Here is a 22,249-nt window from a genome sequence, read left to right as displayed (position 1 = left end):
ATCTACGGTAGATCATCTACCATGTGCATGCACAAGTTAACTATGTGGATAAACCAACGCAACGTCTAGTCATCTTACCATAGTAGACTAATAGTATATAGTAGTTGTAAACAACTGTCTTATCTACATTCTACAATCATGTATACACATTGCTACGTGTGTAACGTGATAATCATCATTTAACTAAGTCAAACCACGTTTAGGCAAGTTAATTGAGACGCGTTTTCTGATTGATGAAAGAAATCGAGTCAAAGGAAGCCTATAAAACGGCTTCTTCTTCTTTTCCATCATCACCCATTAATCTCTTCTCCTTTAAGACAAATCTTGTTTTTTTTGTTTTTGTTTTGTTATATATTCTTATTCTTCCACAAAGAAGAAGACATTCCGGTATTAACATTTTCTTCATAAACTCTCTTTAAATTCATATACGTGTACATATTTGTGTGTGTGTGTGTGTGCAAATTGTGTAATATTTTTACCAAAAAAAAAAATTGTGTAATATTTGTGTGTGAACTAATTGTATATTTGTATATATTCATCCCCACACGTTAGCGGACATGGCGGGAAACGGAAACACTGACGGAGAATTCAGTTTCTCGGCTGCGGCTGCGCGTGATGCGCTTCCTAGGATCACCACGGAGAAGGGAGCCAAGTCTACGACGTCGAGTGACGTGTGCCACGACGACACCGCGTCACGAGTCAACTTTCAGACCATCGATCAGCTCCACAGTCTCCAGAAGAAACGATCTGCACCGACCACTCCTCTCAAAGAAGGAGGTGGCGTAGTGATGGGAACCAGTGGCCCTACCACTCCTGTCTCCGGTGAGAGTATGCTTCAATCCGTCAGGTGTGTAAATTTGTTATTAATATAACCCAAGGTCCTAAAGTTTTTTAACTTTGTGATATGGAAATAAGAAATGTAATCAAGAAGTCAACAGAAAGTTGGATCTTAATTGATATATTTATAACACACAAAATGGAAGAATAACAATATCATACGGTGTACGTGATTTATAAATCCAGTATATAATATGACAATATGAGATATGGGAAAACAATGACACTGAACATATATAATTTGTTGATGAAACGACAGTGCATCGTTGGCTTCGTTGACGAGAGAGACAGGACCGAAGGTAATCAGAGGAGATCCGACGTCGGCGGCTAAAGTGGCACACGTGCCACAAACTCCTACGTCAGCTCCGGCTGCTGACGTCAGTGACAGTTCTCTGAAATTCACTCACGTCCTTCACAACCTCTCTCCCGCAGGTAACCATCCAAAACGCAGACCATCTTCATTAACAAGATTTGATTACATATTTTACAAAACAAAACGTCACATTTTGAATTTTATGGTTGCAGAATTGTACGAGCAGGCGATAAAATATGAGAAAGGATCGTTCGTGACATCGACCGGTGCGTTGGCCACTTTGTCGGGAGCCAAAACTGGTCGGTCTCCTAAAGACAAGCGTGTAGTTAAGGATGAGACAACTGCGTCCGAGCTCTGGTGGGGAAAGTAAGTCCCTCTCTATCTTCATTTACATAATCAAAATCACCACATGAAAAATTGATAAGAGGTTGTGGCTTTATTTTGTTCCCTTAGAATATAGATTGTAAAATTTTCAACAGTAGCTTTAGTTTTTATTGTAGATCTATATCAATAACTTTTAAAGCACTAAATATAAAGTTCTCTAAACATGTTTTATTACAGAAACATACATTAAACTATGATATAATTTATTTTTAACATATGTTGACTTTTACATTATATTACATTATTTTTAACAGAGGATCACCAAATATCGAAATGGATGAACAAAGTTTTTTGGTGAACCGAGAAAGAGCTGTTGATTACTTGAACTCTTTGGACAAGGTAACTCAAACAAACATCAAAGACTGCAAGTAGTTAAAAAATTATTTGCACTATTAGGGATAAATACAAACATTTAATTGGTTATATTTATATTATATCGTCAGGTGTTTGTGAATGATCAATACCTAAACTGGGACCCAGAGAACAGAATCAAAGTCAGAATAGTATCAGCAAGAGCTTACCATTCACTTTTCATGCACAACATGTGTATCCGTCCAACAGCTGAAGAGCTAGAGAATTTCGGGACACCTGATTTCACGATCTACAACGCTGGAAAATTCCCATGTAACCGTTTCACCCATTACATGACATCATCGACAAGTGTCGACATAAACCTAGGAAGAAGAGAGATGGTGATTCTAGGGACACAATATGCTGGAGAAATGAAGAAAGGACTTTTCGGTGTGATGCATTATCTGATGCCTAAGAGAAAGATTTTGTCTATTCACTCCGGTTGTAACATGGGGAAAGATGGAGATGTTGCTCTCTTTTTCGGTTTATCTGGAACCGGAAAGACTACTTTGTCGACCGATCATAACCGGTATTTGATTGGAGATGATGAGCACTGTTGGAGTGAGACTGGAGTCTCGAACATCGAAGGTGGTTGTTACGCGAAATGCATTGATTTATCGAGGGAGAAAGAGCCTGATATCTGGAACGCTATCAAATTCGGAACTGGTATGTACATCATTAAAACAAAAACTCTTTTGCCCTAACGTATAACTCACGTTTCGCATTTTGGGGACAGTTTTGGAGAATGTTGTGTTTGATGAGCACACAAGAGAAGTGGATTATACAGACAAATCAGTGACGGAGAACACACGTGCGGCTTATCCTATTGAGTACATCCCTAACTCAAAGATACCATGCGTTGGACCACACCCTAAGAACGTGATCTTATTGGCTTGTGACGCTTTTGGTGTGCTGCCGCCAGTTAGCAAGCTGGATCTTGCTCAGACTATGTATCATTTCATCAGTGGATACACTGCTCTCGTAAGTCTTCTATCATCATATAACACACAGCCAGATACGACTTTCAGGTTGATGAGCAACGAATCTGTGGTTTTGTAGGTTGCGGGAACAGAGGAAGGAGTTAAGGAGCCAAGAGCGACTTTCTCGGCTTGTTTTGGTGCTGCTTTCATTATGCTTCACCCAACCAAATATGCAGCTATGTTAGCCGAGAAAATGCAAGCTCAAGGAGCCACCGGTTGGCTTGTTAACACCGGCTGGTCTGGTGGAAGGTACAAGCTCTCAGAAAACCACAAAAAAACATGTGTCATTGTTATAACTTTGAAATGTTGATAATTTTGCAGCTATGGATCTGGAAGTCGAATCAAGTTGGCGTATACAAGAAAGATTATTGATGCTATACATTCGGGTAGTCTCTTGAATGCAACTTATCAGAAAACTGAGATTTTTGGTTTGGAGATTCCAAATGAAGTTGAAGGAGTGCCTTCTGAGATTTTGGAGCCTATGAATGCAGTAAGTTCTAGAGAGATTAACTTTATATTTTATTTAACATGAGTCAGAATAAACCCCATATATTGTAAAAACTATGAAAATTGACATTATTCGGTTATGTGTGTTTTGGTGCAGTGGGAAGACAAAGTGGCTTATAAGGACACATTGTTGAAGTTGGCTGGTTTGTTTAGAAACAATTTTGAGACATTCACAAGTCATAAGATCGGAGAAGATGGAAAGTTGACTGAAGAGATTCTTGCAGCTGGTCCAAACTTCTAAGGGCATATTTTTTTTTTTTTTTGGTTTTTGTGTGATTAAAAAAAATAATAAAAATGAACCAATCACGGGCCGCCACGTGTCAGTGGGATCCGCGAACAGTGGGAACAACCGACGCTTACTGCGTTTGTTCAAGCGCTGCTGCTTACTTTTTTCCATTTTTTTTTTAAATGGTTAAGTACCGGGGTAAGCACCCCGGTTAACGGTGGTCTAAAGTGATGAAGATTATGATGATGAACCAACAATGTTTTCAAAAAGTACAACAACATAAAAAATAAAGTGAATAAAGGAGAGAGTCCACGAATTTCAAGAAAACTCCATTTGATTATCGGTCATATTTTTTCCAATTGAAATGAGAACTATAATTTTTCTTTTCTTTTCATGAATGTTTGTTTACTTACAAAATAAGTTTATATGCTCTGTTCAACCAAACTAATCTAAGTATCCTTTCTTCACATAGTTGCAATGGTAGCAAGTATTTTTTTGGTTCTTGTATTGTTGATCTAGGTTTCTTGGGATTTATCTTGGATTAAAATAGCTGCAAAGGTAGCAATTATGAAGTGTGTATGGAAACAATGATTGGTTTTCAACTTTTGAGTTAAATGTAAGAAACTGAAACAGTGAAACCTATCATCCACATGCAATATATCTATAAATTAAAAGTCTTCAATGTTTTTCTGATGAGATCTTTTCCTAACTCTTTTCCCTATTAATGAAGCAATCTCTAGTCTATAAGATGCATTTATGATTTCTGCATCATAAATATAAACCACACCAACTTGTATTTATCTGGTTTCATTTGGGTGTTTACGTCGATTTGTATAGATTTGTATAAATCTTATACTTCGTCTAGGTTTCTTATTGAAAGTTTTGGGTCAAGCATACAAAACTGTTGCTATCATAATGTTTGCTTCCATCTGAGCAGCAAGGTTTTTTTTTTGAACACCACTGAGCAGCAAGGTTTTGATCAAAAGGTTCAAGTATGAGACGACACAGCACCTTATGCATGGTAACATATAACAGATGGCTATTGTACTAAATTTTGATTTAGTTTACTGGTTAAGTTTGTAAGTACTGATGATGAATGATCCTACATTTCCTTTAGCAATTAGTAGGCAATGTGTTTCAGTTATGAAATGCACAACTTCTTGTTTTGTTAATTGTATATTGCCGGTTTGATTGTATATATTGATGTTTTGTTTATTGTGTGTTAAGGGTTTGTTTGAAGGTCTAAAGCTTACAGAAAACAAGATGGTAATATCTTCTCTTCCATCTAGTCTTGTTAAGACTATAGTTTGCGAAAAAAATCTCTCTTACCAGTATTTAATTAATTTGAATTGTACTTTTCTTTAAACTAAATTTTAATTTTGAATTGTTTTGTCTATGAAATGTATGAAGATGATGTGGCTAACATCAGAAAGGCCCAGGATTGAAACCAAATAACGTGTGAAATAAGTGAACAAATCCGCATTGAATATTTGCGGGGTTTTTTTTTGCTTAATGAGTGACAGCTGATTGTTTTTTTTTTTTTTTTTTTTGAAACACTACTAATTACTACTCCCTCTGTTTTTATATGTAAGTAGTTTTAGCAAAATAAGTTTGTTTCACAATATAAGATGTTTACACAATCCAAAGCAGCTTTTACACAATCCAAAGCAACTTTTACATTTATTACGTATGTTGTGACCAATCTAATAATCCATGCTTTTTTTATTATTGGTTAAATTTATGTATTAAATGTTATTTTTTCAAAAGTAACAATTTTCTTAATATCATCACTTTTAACTAAAACTACTTACATATAAAAACAGAGGGAGTATTGTTTAATACTACCAAAATAAGTATAATCTAAACTCCACTATCTTTCTCTTTGGACCGACACATTTCCCTCCTAATCCTGTTCAAACCTAAAAATTACCAATTCATGAAATCAACTCCTAATCCAATTGTGTTTTATGAGTTTTTTTTCTGAAATTTATTGGGAGTAAAAATTTCAAATGCTATATACAGATATACTTGTGGAAGATCTTATCAAACACATTAAGCTTCTAGCGACATGAGGAAACGTTGAACTTTATGCAAAAGGATGTCATGATTATCTCATGATTACGATACAACAACATGTTTTATGGAGTATTTAATTATTATTAGATTAGTCATTAGTGTAACAAAAAGAGGGTGTACACTTGTCACGAGAGTCTTATCATAGAAGTAGGATTCACCTTCTTTTGCATAGAATACTTCCAGAAAGTAAATGAATCCTAAAAAGTACCATCAGGGAAAGAGAAGATAAAATCATGGAAGAAAGAAAGATGCCTTGAGATATATATTGTCGTGATCTTCCTCTTCCGTGTCTTTACCTGCTGTTTGACAATTATTTTCCTCCTCTTTTCACTATTTTTACTGTTTAGTAGATCATTCAATTTTAGTCAATCTTGTATGCAGTGCCGTCCCAATATATTTTGTGGCTTAAAACATAATTATAAGTAGTGGTCTATGCTATTTAATGATATTTTTATCAACATATTATATATAATATTTTATTTTTAAGAGAAACATATTTTTGCTTAGTCCTGCATAAAAAGTTTAGATGAATAGTAGACTATTAATTGATACTGTACCTATAATGTTTAGTGTTTTTAACAAATAATAAATAACATTTTAGTAGTTTCTTGAACCTATTTTTTTTGTTAAAAGATTTTAGAGAAAAATATTTTTGAACCATTATATTCTAACATTAGTTCTTTCTCACTTACACCTTCAATCACATTACATTATTCTTTGTTTTCTATAATTTCATATGCAATGATTGAGGGAGATTAGAAAACCCCCAATGATAACAAATGGTTATAAATAGCAAAGATAATAAAAACAAAAGAAATAACAAATCAGTTATCCAAAACAAAAAATAAATACAATGTGAACATAATATAAAAACAGAGACATTTAATAGTTTAAGAAAACTTACAATACAGAAAAGAAAATACTTAAACTAAGAAGTCAAAAACAATATTTTTAACCACTCAGCTATATTAATATTTTGAAAATGTGGTCTCAAAAATTATAATTTTTTTTGTGGCCTGAAGTTCTTGCTTCATCAGCCTTATGGAAGGCACGGGCCTGCTTGTATGTGTTATCATCAAAAATATTTTCTAGATGGATTTCATTTATTAAGATAATTACTTAAATCAAATTAGAATGAATATGATATAATCATGGATGGATTTCGGAGATCCTTGAATACTAGGTTGAAAAAAAAATCATGGATGGATTTCGCAGATTCTTGAATAGGGTCCTTTCATAGCTTGAAAACGAAATTAATGTAAAAAAAAAAAAAAAAAAAAAAAAAAAAGAAAACGAAATTAACATAGACATGATTTTTCTTTTTTTTTTGATAAAAATAGACATGATTTTAGAATATCAAATCCAATATATTTTTTAGTCCGCTAAAAATCGGCTCATTCAGCAGTACGTCTTAACTCCTAACTTAAAGCAAACCACATTATTAATATATGTTTTTAACATAATTACTGATATACGTTTAACACAAAAGTTTTGGTTATTATTGAAATTTTAAGACACTAAAAAGAACCGTAGTCTTCATTGAGCCAAAAAAAGGGGGGGGGGGATTGAATTAGCGTAAATGTCATATATAAGCATAGAAAATTCGCAATAACATTATAAAAATCTCAAATAGTATAAATTTTTCTAAGTTTAACATCACAAAGTTTATTACTATTCTTATAGTAAATTTGGAAAAGAAGGGATGGGCCTACGCTGCAAGACCAATTCCTGTTTCCTACTAGTGTTGTTGAAATCTGAATACAATTTTTATTTTATTTTTATCACCCTTAGCTTCAAAGTTCAGACTTTATTTAACCTTTCCATAAAAAAAGATATTTTACCCATGATGGTACATATTTTATTCCATAAATGCATATAAACACAGTGAATAATACCTCAATAATTTGAAGACTTTATATTTCCAAGTGCTTTGACTTTTAACCCTTTAGTAACCATCACAAGTCAAGTCAAAAAAATTTTGTTTCCTCTAGAAGCTTTGGCTCATTTAAACTTGAAAAATGAACCCATTCAAAGTTACATTTCAAATCTTATTTGTTTGTTTATGAGTATTCAATAATAATATTTCACTTGTTTTGCAATATACTAAATTATTATAAACAATACATCCAAATTGACCGATATTTATTTTACATAAAAGATTAGGATAAAAAACAATATTAACCATATACGTTTGTATAAGAACGTCCAAAATTGTGACGACACTTAATAAGAGACTGTGGGTTTTCTTGTTCCTTAATCTCAGCTGCCGTGGAAAATGTGTTAATTAGTAAATTACTATTAAGTAATGCTATGTTCTTAACATACCTATCAAATCTTTGATTAAAATTTAATTATGGGTCCATGAGACACTCGTCATTATTAGGTTCAGTAGCTATACTGCATGATTACTAATTAAGTAGCTATATTTTTATAAGAATTAAACAAATCTATCAATATATCACCACTTTTCAGTTCAAAAAAATAAAAAATATATATATATATATATATATATATATATATATATATATCACCACTTCATTATATATTACCGTTTAGCTATATTTCTATAAGAATTAAACAAATAGATCGAACAAATCTATATATACATATATTTTGTGTTAAAAAAATGTTCATCTTATAATGCCTTTAAAATTCGTTAGATGTAATTTTTCTCCGAGGGTTGGCAAAGTTTTGTTCACCAACCATAACGGAATTCCCTCTCACAAAATTCCGATATCTCTGGTATATACCTTTCATTTCATCTCTTTTGGTACATATCAATAACTCATATCCTTTTCAAAAGGGTAATATTATATTAACAAGTGATTCATCGATCACGCACCAAATCCTGTATATGTTTGGTGATGATTTTGGACATTTAATTTCATGGATTTGATTATTTATCTTTAATATTTTGGTATACTATAGATAAGTTGTTTGTATGTATCAAAGAGCGTTTAGTTACAATTAATTAGCGAACAGCAAAGGACGTTATACGATGCTACTCTTTTGTTAAATCCACGCTTAATTAGTTTTGATCTAAGAAAACTTTGTATGCCAAAAGTTTTTTTTATTGGTAACGACGATGGTCTACATCCTTTATCGAACTTCAAATAGGCGATACATGATACCAGTGTTCTCATATATTATTTTCTTGAGAACTATTAATATATATTTTGATCAGTGAGCTGTTGTTCAATACGAGTTTCTGTATATTTATATTTTCTAGATGGTTCACACATTTCCATCACCAAACATTCGAAGTATTTGTCTCTATCTCGATAAGTATATACTCCTCTGTACTATATAGACTACAACATCAATTACTAAAAATATATTAATAATATATATAATCTTACGTACTACGTACAAGTCTCATTTAGTCATTAATTGGTTCAAAATTTTGAAAATATTGAATTATTTTGTTACTCTTCATGACCAAGTCTATCACGTGCATGTAATAAAAAGTACACATAAAAGCATTATTATCCAGGATTTCAATAATGCTCTAATCGGTCTTTCTTCTTATTCGTAAGCTGCCATGCAAGTGGGCCTTCAAGCTTCCGTGAAGTCTTATGTAATAATTACGCACTATTAGAAACTGCTACTTGCGCATTAAAAACCCTAGCAGCTCTCTCAGGCACAGACAACGAGGCAACCAGTCAAATGCTCTCTTCCGGCGCCGGCGAAGGCTATTCTCGCTGGCGCAGGGACTCCAAGACGAATCCGTTCATCTTCTTCGTAGATCTGTTATGTTCTTACTTGTTACTTTGCTTGTTTCCATGCTTTCTGTTGTTGAAGATTGACAACGAGAAGCCTTGTTCAGTGCAACGGAGGAAGTCAAGACGTCTCCTCGAATCACCCCTTGCAGTGGCTCTATCCTTCTGGGTGGTGTTTTTATCTTCAGTGGCGAGCCCGTCATTCAACTTTGGAGCCGGATCTGTGCTCTCAAGGGAGTCTCCCCATTCTCCATTCGTGTTTGTCATCACCTCCCACCGCCACAATTCACTAGGGCTTGCTAGCTGCCCCGCCGAACACTCTGTAGCCAATTACTCATCTGACAATGCAAGGTCTTGTCCACAGCGTTTTGGTCTCCATTTTGCCCCGCCGGACGCTCTGAATCTCACAGTTCAGAAAGCCCATAATTTGGCTGTCAAAAGCAGAACCACCAGATCAAGTCGTCTCGAGTATGGGCTCGCCAGATCTAAGGGTTTATGTGTACCTGAAGCGTCTCCTCCCCTCTGTCCCGTCTCTTCACCATCTCAACTCTGTGAACCACTGGTCATATATTTTCTCAACCCCGACAGATCCTCTGATATGAGTTTTCAATATGTTGCAATGGGATTGCAGTTTAGCTCAGGTCCCGACGAGAGCCATGGATCCCGATACGGTAATATCGGAATTCACTTTCTCAGCCGGACCTCAGTTCACATTCTCTCATCATTGATAGTCAAGAGTATCACCTCTCCGCCGCCTCGCCTCGTCACTCCAATCCCTTCCGAGAGCCGTTGGTACTCAACTGACACATGCTTTGGTTTGAACCAAAACCATTTATGGAGTTTAAACTTGCCAATTGTTTTAAACTTGAGCCATCATTCCTCCTCCAAAGCATCATGTCTGTCCACGGTCCGCCATCGCGCCTTAGTGCAAAGGGTTCACCTAGCCCAAAGCTGTGATGTTGTGCTGAAATTGCCATTATTTGTACATCCATCACAGATTCACCTAGTTTCTTCGGAGAACTTCGAAGATGTCGGAGCTAGAGCTGTTCATGCTCGTTCCACCACCTTCCAAACTTTGCTGTTTGGTTTAATCAACGTCGATTACGACCATTTCAGGCTCGTGGTAGTAACCTATTCAGGGACACAGCTGATGCTTCCCATGGTTCTCCAATTGTCGAGCAAGACTCTCTTGTTAGCTTTGTTGTCCCTCGTTCTAGTGTTTTGTTTTTATGATGTTCATCAAACCGTTGAGGATCCCTCCGGTTCTATCTTATTACTGTTGAACCTAGCTTCGAATGTAATCGTTTAAACTCTTTTTAGTTTTAATATAATCGTTTGTGTTACAAAAAAAAAAAAAAAAAGTAATAATTACGCACACACGCACACACGCTATATATAAGTATGTATGTATATGCATATTAATTAATCCATATGTAACTCCATTATAATCAAATCAAAGGTATTTGTGATTTTGCATGCCATTTACTATTTATGTTAATCATACTCCTAAACCGCAGATCAAAGACTAATTATAAAATCCACTACTCGCTAGGACATGAATCATGAGGAAAACCTATATATAGCGTGTAATATCTAATGATATGCTTGTTTCTCGACAAAAAAAGTGTGTAGTATCATGCATACAATAATCATACATGTTTAAGCGTACATTTACTAGCAACACAGAATGGCGGATAAAATATAATTATAATAACTAACTGCAAAAACTCTACAGTGATAACACAAACGATTAATTTCCACTATTTCAAAAAAAAAACTCAAAAGTGATTATAAATTTAGAACTAGATGCAACTCATACAATAAATTACAAAATATATTTCATAGTTTTCAAGTCTTGCTCTTCCATCCGGAAACTTATTCAGTAATAAACTGTTCTGAAGTTAGATAAATACAGCCTAAAATCTAGAATATAGGAAGGAAGAGACAAAAGAGTCAAAGGGTGGCGGCCGGCTAAGCAAACATTATAATTGACGGGGTGTTTTACATATTATTGGTGGGATTTATAATTAACAAATTAAATTTCCTTAAGACTAAATATACTTCATTAGTATTGAACTCTAGATGCTGATGCAGGAGCAAAGACAAATGAGAAAAAACATTAGTTCCCCCCTTCTCTGTCATTCATTTCTAAATTCTACTAATATTTTATCACATAATTTATATCATCAAATTTCCAATTCCATAAAGTAACTTTTATTCATTTTTAAACCCTAACTTTTGACATCTTCATCACAACTATCTCCTCCAGCTATTATATACTCTCTCCTTTAATTTTTTCTTCATTCACATATACTTTTCTCCATTATACACATTTCCGTGTATGTATATATAAGAACCTCACATACACGCACCATCATACAAACATCCTCCTCCTCCTCTTCATCATCAACATAGTTGAGAAAGATAAAAAATAAAGAGGGAGAGAAAGAGAAAGAAACACATCAAGAACAAGAATCACGAATCAAGAAGATGGGAAGAGCACCGTGTTGTGACAAGGCTAACGTGAAGAAAGGGCCTTGGTCTCCTGAAGAAGATGCAAAGCTCAAAGATTACATCGAGAGTAGTGGCACAGGAGGCAACTGGATCGCTTTGCCTCAGAAGATTGGTATATAATTATGATTTAAAATAGTTTGAGACGGTTTGAATATTCTATAGCAAATAGAACTTTCGTGTACATATTTTCGCGTTGATATTTTGTATATATTTTATATGTACATGTATATAGGTCTAAGGAGATGTGGGAAGAGTTGCAGACTAAGGTGGCTTAACTATTTGAGACCTAACATCAAACATGGTGGCTTCTCTGAGGAAGAGGACAACATCATTTGTAACCTCTATGTTACTATTGGTAGCAGGTACTATACTCTACTTGGGTCAAGATTATTAATTAACACACTTGTTTTGAATTAGAGAACCATTATGTTTATATGTTCAATGGTTTTTTTTTAAAAGGTGGTCTATAATTGCTGCACAATTGCCTGGAAGAACAGACAACGATATCAAGAACTATTGGAACACGAGGCTGAAGAAGAAGCTTCTTAACAAACAAAGAAAAGAGTTCCAAGAAGCTCGGATGAAGCAAGAGATGGTGATGATGAAACGACAGCAACAAGGACAATGCCAAAGTAATGGTAGTACGGATCTTTATCTGAACAACATGTTTGGATCATCACCATGGCCATTACTGCCTCAGCTTCCTCCTCCTCATTGTCAAGTACCTCTTGTGATGATGGAACCAACAAGCTGCAATTACTACCAACCGACACCGTCTTGCGCATTAGAGCAAAAGCCATTGATCCCACTCAAGAACATGGTCAAGATTGAAGAAGAACCGGAGAGATCAAACCCTGATCATCATTATCCGGAAGACTCAATGACAAACTCTTTTGATCTTTCCTTTTCTCAGCTTTTGTTAGATCCTAATTACTACCTGGAATCAGGAGGAGGAGAAGGAGAGTTTGCTCTCATGAGTAGCAGTACGAACTCTCCATTACCAAACACAAGTGATGATCACCATCAACATCAAAAAGAGATTACTCAATGGTTTGGGAGTGGTAATTTTCAAACAGAAGCTATCAATGATGTGTTCTTAAACAACAACAACTTAGCGAATTTTGAGACCAACGATGAGAACGCAAAACTATATGCAAACTCATCAGTAACCGGAGCTGGAGCAGCGTTTGCCGGAGGAACGACGAGTACATCGGCTGATCAAAGCACAATAAGTTGGGAGGACATAACCTCTCTTCTTAAATCCGATGATGCAAGTTACTTCAATGGGCCAAATCATGTGTAATTTTTTCTGCAAAATTTTATTTTTACTTATATATATAAAGAGGTTTTTGTATAAGTATATATGACATAAGAGAGTGGTAAAAAAAATCACATGGATTGAGATTAATATTCTCATATTTGTGTATTTTAGCTTCAACTTAGCTTTATTCACGAAGAGCAATATATACGATCTTTTGAGTTTTTCTTTTTGATTAATGCTTTTATAAATTTGAAAGAGATTCTACCTTTTAGCTTCTTCCTTTTTCCCTAATTAATTAGGTCTTTCGAAAATCTAAAAATATTTTCAAATTACAATACATCTGACACATAAGAAGAAAGAAACAACTATGAATATAAATTTGAGAGCCTAAAAGAGGATTGTCTTTTAAACGCACCAACATCCATCAATATAAACTTTTTTTTTTTTTGATCAAACAATATAAAAGTTCTTATTTTTAAAAGATAACACTGTTAATCATCTTATATATACGACATGATACACATGAATTGTTAGGTGCCTATAGTATTCATAAAGAATCCAAGGGTGATTTCGTGTTTCCTATTCAACTCCACTGGAGTATATAACCATGCGTGTAGATATGCATGATATTAGTAAAATAAACTCATTCTCATTAAATTCAACTACAATGTACAATGATAGTATTTATACTCTATACAGACTCGTGTATCCTATACAACTCCATCTACATGTATTCAATCAATATACACTTCACAAATACATAATATAGGATAATAGTCCCCCTCAAGATGGGACGAAAATGTTTAGAAGACCCATCTTGCCCAACAATCTCTTAAACGGTGCAGGGTACATTGGCTTTGTAAATGGATCAGCCAATTGTAATTCCGTTCTCACATGTAGCAACTTGAACAAACCTGCAACCAAGCGTTCCCGAACACTGTGACAATCCATCTCAAGATTCTTGGTGCGTTCATGAAACACTGAGTTATGAGCAATGTGAATGGCAGCTGAATTGTCACAAAAGAGAAGTGTTTGCTTAGACAGAGGAAGGCGCAACTCGATAAGGAAGTTGTTGAGCCAAAACAACTCATCAGATACGACAGAGAGACTCCTATACTCTGCTTCAGCCGAGCTCTTTGCAACGACCTTCTGCTTCTTTGATTTCCATGAGATAAGTGATGTACCGATGAAGATACAGAAACCAGAAGTAGAACGTCGAGAATCCTGACAAGAGCCCCAATCAGCATCCGCAAAAGCCTGTATTTGCATCTCAGAGGAGGAAGAATAGAACAACCCTTGTCCAATTGTTCCTTTGATGTAATGAAGAACCTTGATGAGAGCTTTATGATGACTCTGACGCGGAGCTGAAGAGAACTGGCTCAGTTTGTTGACAGCAAACGTAATATCAGGTCGAGTAATCTGCAAATACATCAAACGACCAACAAGACGACGATATGCGGCAGCATCAACCAAAGCATCATCAACACCTTTAGGGGGTTCAAAAACGAGTTTGATAGATGGATCCATAGGAATGCTCGAAGGTTTGCAACCAAGAAGACCAGTATCATCAAGTAAATCCAGTGCATACTTGCGTTGACAAATGTGTATCCCATCAGAGGAGCGAGCAATCTCCAGACCAAGAAAATACTTCATAGGACCCAGATCTCGAAGTTTGAAATGAGACTTTAGTTGATTCTTCAATGTCTCAACCTCAGAATTGTCACTGCTGCATATAACAATGTCGTCGACATATACGATGACACAAAGAAAGAGCCCATCACGAAGCTTGAGAAAACATGTATGATCAGAGAATGTTTGTGTGAATCCCAAAGAAACAAGCGTAGTGGAGAATTTGAGAAACCACTGACGCGAAGCTTGCTTAAGACCATATAGAGATTTCTCAAGTTTGCAAACGGCATTTGGAGGCAGTTTGTCCCCCTTTCTTTGTGCATATCCAGGAGGTAATCGCATGTATATCTCTTCATCGAGATCTCCATTGAGAAATGCATTGGAGATGTCAAGTTGATGAAGAGAGAACCCGTGAATAGCTGCAAGACTGAGTAACAATTTGACTGTGGTAAGCTTGACAACAGGGGAAAACGTATCATGGTAATCAACCCCTTCTTGTTGAGTGTACCCCTTTGCAACTAAGCGTGCCTTGTAACGTTCTACAGTCCCATCAGCGTTAAACTTCACCTTAAAGACCCATTTGCAGCCAATAGGAGTCTTATCTGAAGGAAGAGTACAGATAGTCCAGGTGCCAGTACCTTCCAAAGCAACAATCTCTTCGTCCATTGGATCATCCCACACCAGAAGTCTCTTTGCCTCAGCATAGGTTAAGGGTTCTTTGATTTTGTCAATAGCTACTAAGAAAGAGAGATAAAGTGGGGATACTTTACCATAAGAAAGCACAGAAGAGATTTCGTGTATGGTTGAAGATCCTATTGAATTACAATAGTAATCTTGAAGGTAAGCAGGCTTTTTAAGTCTCCTGTGTGATGACTGAACAGAAGGTTCAGCATCATTAGTAGTATCCGCAAAAGGCAAGATATCTACAGAAGATGAATGAGAAGAAGTCTCAACATCGGGAGCATTATTTTTCACAGGAGCTTGTGTTGGTAACTGATCATTAAAGAAGATAGAAGAAGGTTGAGAAAGATCAGTACCAACGAGAGGAAAGAGCTGTTCGTGGAAAACTACATGACGAGAGATAAGAATAGAATTTGTCTCAAGATCAAGTAGTTTATAGCCTTTGATTCCCGAAGGATAGCCAAGAAAAACACACGCACGAGCTCTAGGATCAAACTTAAGTCTACTCTTAGGGGATGTAGAAGCATAACAGAGGCAACCAAAAGAACGAAGTTGATCATAATCAGGTATTTTATTAGTAAGAACTTCAAAAGGTGTTTTGTTTTCAAGAATAGGAGAAGGTAGACGGTTAATCAGGTGAACTGCGGTTAGAATACAGTCACCCCAATAAGGAAGAGGGATATGAGATTGAAAAAGAAGAGCACGAGCCACATTGAGAATGTGTTGATGCTTACGTTCCACAACAGAGTTTTGTTGTGGAGTTTCAGGACAAGAATGGAAAGAAAAAATTCCTTTGGATTGATAAAGGGCAGAGAATTTAAGTTCTGGAGCATTGTCAGATCTAACCCCCTTAATCTTTCTATCAAACTGAGTCTCTATCATTTCTATAAAACCCGGGAAAACAGTGAGAACATCAGACTTGTTTTTGAGGAGATAGACCCACGTGGCTCTAGAACAATCATCAACAATGGTGAGAAAATATTTAAAGCCATCGTGAGTAGGGGTGGAAAAGGGTCCCCATGTATCTATATGAAGCAGGTCGAAAGGGTTTTTACTGATATTATGATGAGACACAAAAGGGAGATGTTTTTGTTTTGATAAATGGCAAATTTTACAATGAGGATCAAGCGTATGTTGCTTAGGAAAAGCTAGAACAGAATGCATAGACTCAAGTTTGGACATAGAAGGGTGTCCTAATCTCTTATGCCATAGATCTATACTGGAAACAGAAGCAACAACGATTTTTTTTAAAGTACCTGTAGAAGACAATGACTCTATATCCAGGAAGTAAAGGTTTGCCACTTCTCTACCCATTCCAATCGTTAATTCCCGTGTAGGATCCTGAATACCACAAGAAGATTCATCAAACCAAACCTGACAGTGTAAGACTTTAGTTAGACAACTGACACTAAGAAGGTTGAATTTGAATTGAGGGATGTAAAGAACGTCACTAAGGATTAGATCACTACCCAGTGCTATAGTACCTATGCCAACAATGCTAACCAGAACTCCATTGGGTAAAGAAACAGTTGTATCAGGAAGGGGTTTAAAAGAAATGAAAGAAGCGCGTTGATGAGTTATATGGTTTGTTGCCCCTGAGTCTATCACCCATGCGTTTAAAGGTGTGGCATTGTTAGTCATAGAGTAGACATAAGGTTTAGCACTACCGGTAAAGGAACAATGAATAGAAGGATGAAATTTACCGGATATAGGACAAGTGCTGGAAGAAGAAGGAACGGAAACTGAGACAGAGTGAACCTCTGGAGTGGGATGATTTGCTGGAGTCTGTAGTTTGTTACTGAGGAAAGATACTAGCTGCTGAATCTGAGTAGGAGATAAATCCTGTGTATGCAATTCATCAGGCTGAGAATGATCAACAACAGCAACATTCGCAGACAAAGGAGAAACCAGCGTGTCACTCTTCGGGTTTGGTTTCATGCTATTAGGATACCCGTGCTTCTTGTAGCATCGATCGATAACATGACCAGGACGGTGACAGAAGGTGCAAAAAGGCCTATCCTTTCTCTGATAACCACCCGAAGAAGACCTAGCAGAGTTCTGATTAAAAGACTGAGAAACTTGAAAAACAGTAGGAGTTTCCAAAAGTGAAGATGTCTGAGTATGAGCAGCCCGATGACTGTCCTCTTGATCCAAAAGATTGAACACCTCCGAGAAACTTGGAAGAGCCTTCTTCATGAGAATTCTACTTCGAATGTTTTCATAGTTATCATTGAGCCCCATAAGGAAGTCAATGATACGATTGGTTTCACGTTCTGCCAGAAGATCTTCAATTGTGTGATTAGCACTTTGAAGACTCGAGAGTTCCTCCCACAATGACTGCGTCTTTGTGTGATATGAGGAGAGATCCATACTGCCTTGTTTGAACGAATGAAGTTGATGACGAAGCTTGTACAATCTTGGTAGGTTAGACTTGTGATAACGTGTGTGAAGATCCGCCCAAATATCTGAAGCCTTCTTGAAATACAGTATACTTGTGTAGATTTGTTTAGTCACGCTATTCAACAACCAAGATTTGATCATACTATTGCATCGACACCAGATTCGGAAATAAGGATCAGACTCAGAAGGCTTGATTATAGATCCATCAACGAAGCCTAATTTGTTCTTAGCCTCAAGACTAGTAGTCATCGCGATGATCCAAACACCATAGTTACTACCATCTAAAGGATCCGCAGCTAGAACTAGTCCAGGATGATCGGAATTGAGAAGATGATATGGAGAATGTATGTTATCAGGTGAATCGGATACCTCAAAGCGAGCCACAGGTGAAATGAGAGGAGAGCGAACGAGATCAGCACGATCGGGAGATTCGATAATATCGCGAGGTTGACGAGAGCCAGAAGGCATGTCGCGAGTCATCGGAGATTGAGAATCCGGAAGATCCGGTGAAGAACGACGGAACTTCGACTTGCAGTTGCGTTTCCCCATTGATGTCGATCTCGAGCTCTGATCTGAATGACGATCTGAAGTTGAGCTGAGATTGCACAGGGAATCGCGGAGATGAACTTGTCGAAGGAATGAGAGATGAAAAGCGAAGGATTCCGATGAGAATCCGGTGGAAGACGGTGGAGATGAGTGATGACGGCGGAAGTTAGTTAGAGAACGAGCTGTATAGCTCTGATACCATATTAGTAAAATAAACTCATTCTCATTAAATTCAACTACAATGTACAATGATAGTATTTATACTCTATACAGACTCGTGTATCCTATACAACTCCATCTACATGTATTCAATCAATATACACTTCACAAATACATAATATAGGATAATACATGATTATGATACATTTGTCAATATTTATAACAGTAAAAACATTTATGACAGTCAAATTTGCTAAATCAGGTCATATATAACAATCCAAATTTTATTGTTTTATAAATTAAATCACCAATGACTTCGAATACTTTCAACAGTTAAATATTATTACTGAGGTATTTGTTATTTTATTCTGTCATTAAGCAGCTTATTTCTGTAAATGCGTTTTTTTACGTAGTTGAATAATCATTTACATATTTAATTAAAAAGGATGCAGCAATATGGACACGTACATGGTCGGATCTATATGGCTTCGTCTGATAAGAGATACTATGACAAACACTCAAATACACATATGCAAGTGTGTGTATGCACAACTATACATGTTCATTTTTCTCAAAATAATATATGTTAGTTGTCATTTATTTTCTTATATATATGTGTTTGTGTTGGAAACAACCATTATTGTGTAAGAATGATTAAAAATATACTGTTAATAAAGACCGAATAAACAAATATATGTTTCAAAAAAGAAAATCTAACAATGTAGAAGAGTTTTTTTGTGATAACAAAATGAAGAGGAGTTGTCTTACCAATTCAACGAAAGAGTACGTACAGCTTCGAAACTCTCTTTCTAGTCAGTTTGGTTTTGAAGATCACAAAATCAAATGATGTCATTCAAAATTCTCTTTCTCTGATCGAGTTTGGCACATATCTTTGCCCATTCAAACCTCCAAACAAAATCATGTTCACTTGCACTTGCACCCTTTTTTTTGGTAAAAGATTTTTTGCACCTATTTTTATCTCGAGTGAACAATACAATGTTATATCTTTATATCTACCAAATTGAAAACAATATACATATACACATATAATATATATTAAACAAAATTATGAAACTAAAGATGTTATGTACATGAACTAATATATATTAAACAAAATTATGATAATCTATAGTATTAATTTAATATTTGTATATTTCTATTCTCTCTATTCAATACTATTAAAATTTAGATTTTATATAAATTGAAAACTATATTTTTTAAATTTTTATTGATATAGTGTTTTTTTTTAAGAACAGAAGCGTGATTCCAAAACAGAATCGTAAGTTTCCAACGTATTTTTAAAGATAATATTTTAGAAGCGTTTTGGAAGCGAGATTCCGTAAGTTTTGACAAGGTTCCGATTCCGATTCCGATTCCGAATCGGGAAGCGGACGTCCGATGAAGCTTCCATGCAACGTAGCTAACTACACACAGGGAAAACGGTAATGATATGACGACCTGAGACAATATATATCTAACAGTCCACTACGTTTTAAATCTTTAAATCTTTTGCTAGAAAATGACATGTTATCTATGGTTTATACTTATTCAACCGTGCCTGATTGATTACTACTATACGTAAATAAATAATAGTTCAGAGGAAAGATTATTGTTTATTTCGTTTTTGTATATACATACACGTAAGGACAACAGAATAAAAGTATGTTCTTTGTTTTAAGAAAAAAAGCCTGTTTCCAAGAAATATAATTGAAGAATTAGTCTCTGAAAGACAAGTCATTTTGCATGTTTCCAAACATTCTCTACAAAAAGAAAACCGACAAAACTTATGGAATTATCCGCATCTAATTAATACTTAACTTAAATCAAATTATGATAAAATTATTTAGTTAAATAGTCGTAATCTAGGGGGAAATTGAGGAGATTCTAGAGATAGTGATGCAGATTATGTATGTAAGCATTTGCGTTAGTGGATGGCAAGACGTGTCATATCCATGTACGTGTATGCTATATACTTAGCCATATAACTTTTTTAGTTGTATTAAATCATTCCTCATCTACCTACAAAACGCCATACCATAAAAAGTAAATTGACAAAAAATAATATGAAATGATTAATAAATTACCATAGCTATTTTTATCCTTATTGTTTAAAAAGTATATGAAAAAGGAAGACGGTATAATTATCGTTGAGAGGAATTCAAGTAACAAAACGATATACGAACGAGGGAGAGACTATTGATTCATGAGTATACGACTCACTTATGATTTATATTAAATCCATTGATTAGTGGTACATTCTGTCAAACCTTTAGACGATAAGTAAAACAAAACCATATGAAACCTTGATTAGCTTCGCGACAATTCGCCCCGCGACGACCTTGTTGTATATTTTTAAGCTTCTTATATATTTGTTTAACCATTAATATTGGACCATTGTCAAAAAAGAACCAACGTTCTTAATATTTTGATAAATGCATATAATGCAGCTGATGCTGACACACTCACTAACACGTTAACATTATTCACCCTGATTTTTTTCCTTTCATAATGTCAATGAGCATCATCTTTTCAACTTTGTGGCTCTGTTTTCTGTCCGTTTTAAAAGTTAGGAATTTTGTTTTTATTAACATAAAATAATGAGATGTTATATTGTGAAAATGGGAGTAATGTCGCGTCGTCTGATTGTTTTCTACGTGCTCTTACTTTTTATCAATTAATTTATATTATATTTTTTTTGTCAACATATTATATTGTTTCCATCACATATGTAAGTTTTGTCTATTTCTTGTTATCTGCTTATGGAGAAACATATAGATACTGGAAAATTTCCGCTACTTTAAATAAAATAATGAGAAAAATTTCCACTTGACCATAAAAAATATATTATATATTTCTTCCACTAATGATTTAGCATATCTTTCTTACCATTTTTTTTAATAAAACCAGATCAAAATATCCCCCACTTACCTTTTAATCAAACTCTCCTTCGATCAAAAACTATTAAGGCCCAATAACCCATGTAACGGGAAACATATATAGGCCCATTATAAGATATGAACAATATGTTTCTCGTAAGGGTCCCCACAAAGGCAGTGACTTGCAGAAATACTCAAGTGGTGGCTTTGGATTTGAGAATTAAGCATCATCATGTCATTAAATTACTTAGATTGAAAGGCATGAAGAGCCGACTAATTTTATTATCTTTGGAAGAACAATACACAACAAGTCAAGTAATAAAAATAAATTTAAAAGAGAGATTAATTTTAACAATGTTCAAAAAGATGGGAAGAGGAGGATGAACGTTGATAAACTCCATGAGCATTAATCAGTAGACTTTATATTATAATTCATGCCGGTGCATCTAAGCTAAAGAAACGAATCTTTGTGCGATTTAATTCTTGCTTTTTAAGTAACAAATGTGCGATGAATCTTTCTTAATCGTGCACATATTAAGTGGATGTATACACGAAGCACAACATTAATCAAAGTTCTACTGTTATTAAAATATAATAAAAATAAAATATGCTCTTTAATAAAAAAAGTTAAAGTGACTTCCCGATTCATAAGCTTTGCATCAAGTACGAGAAAGGCTAACGTGACCCACATACCATATATATTTTATTTTTTTTAACAACACCCACATACCATATTAGAGCTTAAAATATACGAAGTTTTAGTTCATTTTTCACTATGTTTATGTATGCA

General features: G+C 35.1%; 4 protein-coding genes across 5 annotated transcripts; 3 read left to right on the top strand and 1 right to left on the bottom strand.

The window, feature by feature from the left end:
• Positions 1–193: 193 nt before the first annotated feature.
• LOC106325164 (phosphoenolpyruvate carboxykinase [ATP]-like) lies at positions 194–4,031 on the top strand. 2 transcript variants are annotated; one of them, XM_013763188.1, is made up of 11 exons: positions 194–387; positions 553–847; positions 1,097–1,269; positions 1,363–1,516; positions 1,789–1,873; positions 1,978–2,551; positions 2,622–2,866; positions 2,945–3,114; positions 3,187–3,355; positions 3,470–3,615; positions 3,827–4,031. In XM_013763188.1, exons 1-10 carry the CDS (start codon positions 234–236, stop codon positions 3,611–3,613), a joined length of 2,163 nt encoding a protein of 720 aa, XP_013618642.1. In that variant the 5' UTR covers positions 194–233; the 3' UTR covers positions 3,614–3,615; positions 3,827–4,031. The 2 variants fall into 2 exon arrangements, with proteins under 2 accessions (XP_013618642.1, XP_013618643.1); XM_013763189.1 differs by having other exon boundaries at positions 194–847.
• Positions 4,032–9,306: 5,275 nt separating this feature from the next.
• Positions 9,307–10,702, top strand: LOC106325364. Its single transcript, XM_013763421.1, has one exon. The coding sequence runs from the start codon at positions 9,341–9,343 to the stop codon at positions 10,700–10,702; it is 1,362 nt and encodes a 453-aa protein (XP_013618875.1). The 5' UTR covers positions 9,307–9,340.
• Positions 10,703–11,703: 1,001 nt separating this feature from the next.
• On the top strand, positions 11,704–13,247 carry LOC106325707 (transcription factor RAX3-like). Its single transcript, XM_013763765.1, has 3 exons — positions 11,704–12,019; positions 12,140–12,269; positions 12,367–13,247. The coding sequence occupies exons 1-3, from the start codon at positions 11,884–11,886 to the stop codon at positions 13,208–13,210; spliced, it is 1,110 nt and encodes a 369-aa protein (XP_013619219.1). The 5' UTR covers positions 11,704–11,883; the 3' UTR covers positions 13,211–13,247.
• Positions 13,248–13,951: 704 nt separating this feature from the next.
• LOC106324605 lies at positions 13,952–18,427 on the bottom strand. Its single transcript, XM_013762538.1, has 2 exons — positions 17,376–18,427; positions 13,952–14,057 (listed from the first exon to the last, which is right to left on the bottom strand). Exons 1-2 carry the CDS (start codon positions 18,425–18,427, stop codon positions 13,952–13,954), a joined length of 1,158 nt encoding a protein of 385 aa, XP_013617992.1.
• Positions 18,428–22,249: the final 3,822 nt, after the last annotated feature.

Source organism: Brassica oleracea, chromosome C2, assembly GCF_000695525.1.
Source record: "Brassica oleracea var. oleracea cultivar TO1000 chromosome C2, BOL, whole genome shotgun sequence".
Lineage (NCBI taxonomy): Eukaryota > Viridiplantae > Streptophyta > Magnoliopsida > Brassicales > Brassicaceae > Brassica > Brassica oleracea.
The sequence above is the reverse complement of the archived record's forward strand: the minus strand, read 5'-3'. Positions and strand labels throughout refer to the sequence as shown.